The sequence below is a fragment of the Eucalyptus grandis genome, chromosome 6, assembly GCF_016545825.1.
Source record: "Eucalyptus grandis isolate ANBG69807.140 chromosome 6, ASM1654582v1, whole genome shotgun sequence".
NCBI lineage: Eukaryota > Viridiplantae > Streptophyta > Magnoliopsida > Myrtales > Myrtaceae > Eucalyptus > Eucalyptus grandis.
The window spans coordinates 13,908,570-13,913,851 of record NC_052617.1 but is presented as its reverse complement, the minus strand read 5'-3'; the positions used below and the strand labels follow the sequence as shown (position 1 = coordinate 13,913,851).

General features: G+C 42.4%; 2 protein-coding genes across 2 annotated transcripts; both read right to left on the bottom strand.

Moving 5' to 3' along the window:
* Nucleotides 1-891: 891 nt before the first annotated feature.
* On the bottom strand, nt 892-2,425 carry LOC104451523 (sodium/calcium exchanger NCL1-like). Its single transcript, XM_039314368.1, has 4 exons — nt 2,191-2,425; nt 1,812-2,079; nt 1,424-1,723; nt 892-1,140 (listed from the first exon to the last, which is right to left on the bottom strand). Exons 1-4 carry the CDS (start codon nt 2,292-2,294, stop codon nt 892-894), a joined length of 921 nt encoding a protein of 306 aa, XP_039170302.1. The 5' UTR covers nt 2,295-2,425.
* A 1,270-nt stretch (nt 2,426-3,695) lies between these two features.
* On the bottom strand, nt 3,696-5,082 carry LOC120294324 (sodium/calcium exchanger NCL-like). The gene is made up of 2 exons (XM_039314367.1): nt 4,677-5,082; nt 3,696-3,955 (listed from the first exon to the last, which is right to left on the bottom strand). Exons 1-2 carry the CDS (start codon nt 5,080-5,082, stop codon nt 3,696-3,698), a joined length of 666 nt encoding a protein of 221 aa, XP_039170301.1.
* Nucleotides 5,083-5,282: the final 200 nt, after the last annotated feature.

Genomic DNA, 5,282 nt, shown 5'->3' with positions numbered 1-5,282 from the left:
AATTATAATTATTTTTCATATTTTTCATATTTTTTTCTTTTTTCTTCCTTCCTTAGCCGATGGTCGGCGAGGCAACAGCCGGCAATAGGCCGAGCAAGGCTCGAGCTCGTTAGCAAGTTGCTGACAACTAGCAAGGCTCAAGCCTCGCCGAATCTGGCAAGACTCGAGCTCGCCAATATAGGGTAGGGCCTCAACCTCTCCAAATCGGCGAGATCAAGCCCCGCCGGAAGCTGATGAGCTTGAGTCTCGCTAACGACTCACGAGGCCGAGCCTCGCTAGATCTGGCAAGACTCAAGCTCGCCGGCGTCAAGTGGGGCCTCAGCCTCACCAGATCAACGAGATTGAGCCTCGCCCGACGTCAGCGAGCTCGATCTCGCCTGTGGCCGGTCACCGGCCGTCGTTGTGGCGGCCGGCCGTCGAGTCTAGATGTGTATTTGCCCTCCAATTGGGTTAAGTTTTTTTAGGAGAGTCTCGCGTTTGATAATGACTGACGAGTGGTCTTTGCATAAATCCCCTTAACATGCGGCCTTAATGGTAGCCATGTAAATCTTTGATATTGCTTTGGGGCTTATATTAGCCACGCCCAAGACAAAAGCCCATGACCAATGAACTACCATAGATGTCGGCAAGCAAGAAGGCAGCTATCAAGAGTCCGCAGGCCAGCCACGGATAGGTCAAGAAGTTTCGATTCCCATACTAGGTCAAATAATGGGACGACGTCTCAAGAAAATCTTCTCGCGCCTTTAATTTTGCAAAGTTATCTGTAAATGTTAACTGAGTGTCCGAGAGACTATTCAGGTACCATTCAATTACACCTTCAAGTATTGATCGGGAATACGCTAATTAACCAAAGTTGGCAACATGAAACTCTCAAACAGTATGTGCGCAGTCCTAAGAGTAGTTGAGGACATCATCAAGAACATAGACCAAGAGAAGAGACAGAGGGTACAACAAGTAAGCCAGGATCGATGTCCAAACTGCGAAGGTTGACCTGAAGCTTGCAATCAGACCCACCACACCACACACGATTAGCACCACAAGAACTTCAGCAGAGAATTCCCATGTCAAGTCACGGGCGTATATCAGCGACAAGAGGACGCAGAAGCCGAGCATGTTGCTCATGAACACTTCTCCATAGATCTGCATTATTGCATAGGCAAAGCCAAAAAACATGTTAGCCACTTGTCCTATTTAAGAAACTGGTCCGCATCAATATGACGATGCATTTCACTGTTCTAGATACACATTATGTTTTGATGATGCAAAGAAACATCTGATAGTACTGTCTAATCTCACGCTAGGATGAAAAATGAGGGGGTCATATCAACGTTTGAGCGAAACTTGAGACACTTTACAATGTGCTACCTTTATACACCTGCAGCATTAAGAATTTCCTTGAATTTATGGAATTAGTAGGACAGACATCAGAAAGTGTTAGAGAAGTGGTTCGCTCTTTCTTATGTCTGGCTGCTTTGATTGCCGCGCTAGCTCCTCTTGCGTTTGTGGCCAGAGGAACCAATATGAATGAGATGAAGAAAGACGGTATGCCTGCTGATTTCGAAAAGCTCTGCACACTAGAGATGAGAGGTTCAGCAAGGACCGCTAATATGATAACTCCGAGCAACAACGACAACATAGACTTGACCCAAATCCATGACGTCTTCTGGGCATCTCCTTTTCCCTTATCTTCATCCACCAATTTGTCGGTTTCTTCCCAAGTTCTCTTGCATAATCAGGTCACAATATCAGACATGAAAAGAAGTACGGTAGTATTTGACATTGCTAAAAAGCCAAGTTTGAAATGGCCTTACTTGGTAGAAATCATCTTGACTGGTGTTTAACTTAGACGCTCGGATCTTATTGCCTTCACCTGAAGTATCGAGCAAATTCACCAATCCAGCAACGAATTCCTCCTCGTTTATCTGGCAGTTTCCGCTTCTGTCAAAGACCTCAATGACCTTTGAAACTACTTCATCCACGTCAAAGGGTATGTCACCAAACTTGATGCCCATCATTAGTTCCTTCAGCTCAGCTTGTGATATGCTGTTGTCTCCATTGCGATCAATCTGTTCGAATAATCTGAAACCAAAAATGCAGATGGTCATAATTCATAAGAGAATAACTAACTAATCAGTTCTCATAATAAGGTGCTAATAGTAGCACATCTGAAAGTAATTAATCGAGCCCGACCTTCTAATAGCAGGCAGATCAGGTGTGCCATTTTCAAAGAATAGGGTTTTGACTGACTTGGTCTGCACATGCGCGAGAATTTCTGCGGCTATTTGCTTTTTCATTTTGCGCTCTTCCTTTTTCTTCTGAATAAATGGTTGAAAGAGCTGGAAAATACTTCTTAACAGTTTAACAGCACATTCATCATAGATGGGAATTTAACTTGCAGAATTCATCCCCTCGACTGCAAAATTACCTGATACAAGTCCTTAAAAGAGTTTCTCGAGTAAGTTTGCTTGTCCATCGCAATCTTTGCCTCCTCAAGCCATTTCGTAAATCCAGTGACGAATTCGTCTTTGCTTATCCTATGGTCACCGGCAATGTCAAATTCCCTCATTATTTCATCTACCGCTTTATCTTTGTCCACGTGCTTGTGTTTGAACTTAATTTCTAGCAACAGCTCTTTTAAGTCGGATGGCGATATAGCATCATCTCCATCTTGATCGATTTCTTCAAATAGCCTGCAGTATGCAGACTTTGTTAGTACCAATTAGAACAACACCATCTTGCTCATATCCGGCAACAAGAAACGTGGTAGAATGAAGACTAGCCTCCTTATAGCATGTGTGTTTGGTGCTCCATTCTCTGTGAGAAGTCTTTCTAGTGCGTGTCGTTGCAGATGTTGTATGATTCGAAGCATTAACTGCTCGTGTTTCACATACTCGAGTCTTCTCTTTTGAATCCATGGCTCAAATATCTGCAAAATATTATGGCATATGAACATAGAGCTAAACTTTGCATCTTATCTCTATACATCTAGCTTTTCAACTCTAGGCTCAGTATCCCTACTGAAGTTATGGAAGCCTCAAAGTTTATGACTTGTTAAAGGCGTCATGCCAGCTCAACAATTTACATAAACATATGGCCATGCGTAGGTTACCTGATAGAAGAAGTATAAGAGCAGCAACCCAACTGAAACAGCGAGCGAACAGAGGATCATAACGGGTTGAGCTGAATATACCGAGAAAATATCTGGGATTTGTATCATGATGAATGGGAATACTGAGACTACCATGATCCTGGCAGTGTAGCTAGTCTCTGAATCAGTGATGATACCGGAGCCTGTGTTGCCGATAAAGAAAGGTTAATCAGATTCCTCTCTAAGTTATAGCAACATCGCTGATTTTCTTTCTCTTTTGCTCTTCGAGCTATTCCCAAAGCCAGTAATGTATTAGCGCAAAACTATATATAAAGGTCACCCATTCAGAGTATTAAGAATTTCAAAGAATTTAGAAAATAGTTAGGACAGAAAGCATACGAATCAAGTTATAGCATGTGCATATACACAAGAAATGCCCGCAAGAAGATAGCATGATCTTGGCCGCTGTAGTATTAGAAACAGAACCAAGTGAGACCCATTTCTTGAAAATTTTCCTCTTAATAGTCTTTTGTCCTTGATTCTTGAATATTCTCGTACTATGTACAGTACCTTATATCCAAGTACACTCCACCTACGTACTCTCTTTTCACAAAGTTGACATGATGACGTTAATGCTTGATGAAAATCTGGAAATGTTACCTTTCATTGAGGATAAGAACTTCTTCCATGAAAATTTGCTTGAATCTGAAGTGTTGGGTTCCATTCCATCAGATAATTTTCTGCTACCAAGGAGGACGCAAGTTCCCCATAACAATGTCAGAAGCAGGATCGAGGATCCGGCCAGCAACCCAACACCGGTCACGACATATTCCTGTGCCACCTCTTCGCTGTTCAGAAGTCCCGATGCTGGAAAAAAAGCAGGACAAATATTTAAATTGAAGATAGATTTCCCTCCCTCAGTTGAGGGTCTTGTGAGACGTAATTTGATGCCACAGCTATTGTTTTCAGGAATTTTCTCTTTAGTGAATCTGAATGACAATACATTAGCTGTGGAAATGTCTAACTCATGATTAAAGAAAGGATCATTGTCCCACGAAAATCCCAACATCACTATTCTCCTTTGAAACTAAAACTCTGCTTCCTGATACGTGGTATGCAAGTAGTGACGTTGGAAATTAAATAAGCCAAGAGAAACTTCAATACCACGAAGAATCAAGATTCATACAAGGTGGCCCTGCCAGCCAGACAGATTTAGTCATTTTTTATGGCGTAGGGCCAGCTCCAATGTATCGCAGAGAGTATGTCGGGTCAAAGCTAGCTTTTGATGATCAAGGAACTTGCATTGACATAGAATTTGCGAACAAGCCGCAATTTTTTCACTTAATTCCGATTTACACAATTCTTGTATCTTGTATCTTGTTTCTTTCAGATTCTACCTCGGAAGTTCAATTTTACCGACACATCTTCAGTTCACAGTGAATTTAAAGAATCATTAGCTCCCCAAAGCCCATCTGTTGCTTCTTACTAAAGCAATTGCTTAAAGCACAAACTCGACCATCGAAGAAGAAGAAGACAATGAAGGGAATGGAAGAAAGATTATGCAGAAAAAGAACATGGAGATGTATACCTAGAAGTATTAAGGCCTCCGGTAGAGCACCAAGGACATGGAAAGCACTGGCCCCAAATATTCCAGGACCGAGCATCTTAAATATCTGCTCGCTCCCGGAAGCAACGAAGGACTCCCCCTGAAACAGCAGATACTCGTAAACCAGTATCAAGAACAGGTGACCTGCTATGCTGTACGAGCATGGCAAGAACCCATACATCTGCTCACAAACTTCATCCTCATCGTCCAGAACACCCGCTGCTCCTTTGAGAAGAATCAAATCAGGAGGAGGCCCATTATGCTGATCATGGCCGCAATCAATGCCATCTGAAACTAGCAGAAAAGAATCACCCGGCACAGACCGGCCATTGATTGTCGCGATTACTATAAGAAATGCAACAAGAATGAAGATGCTCCGAATGCACATTATATGCAGAGTCATGCATATGCTAAGTGCAGATGAATTGAGAAGAAGAGTAGTTAATTGAGGAGGGGAAGATCAGAGCGGGCTGTTTCAATCTTGAAATAAGGCCAGAAGAAAATCTCCAGACAACACTTCAGTTTGACAGTCATGTGAGATTAATAAGTATATATCAGTACGAGGAAACCAAGTCAAGATTACTACTT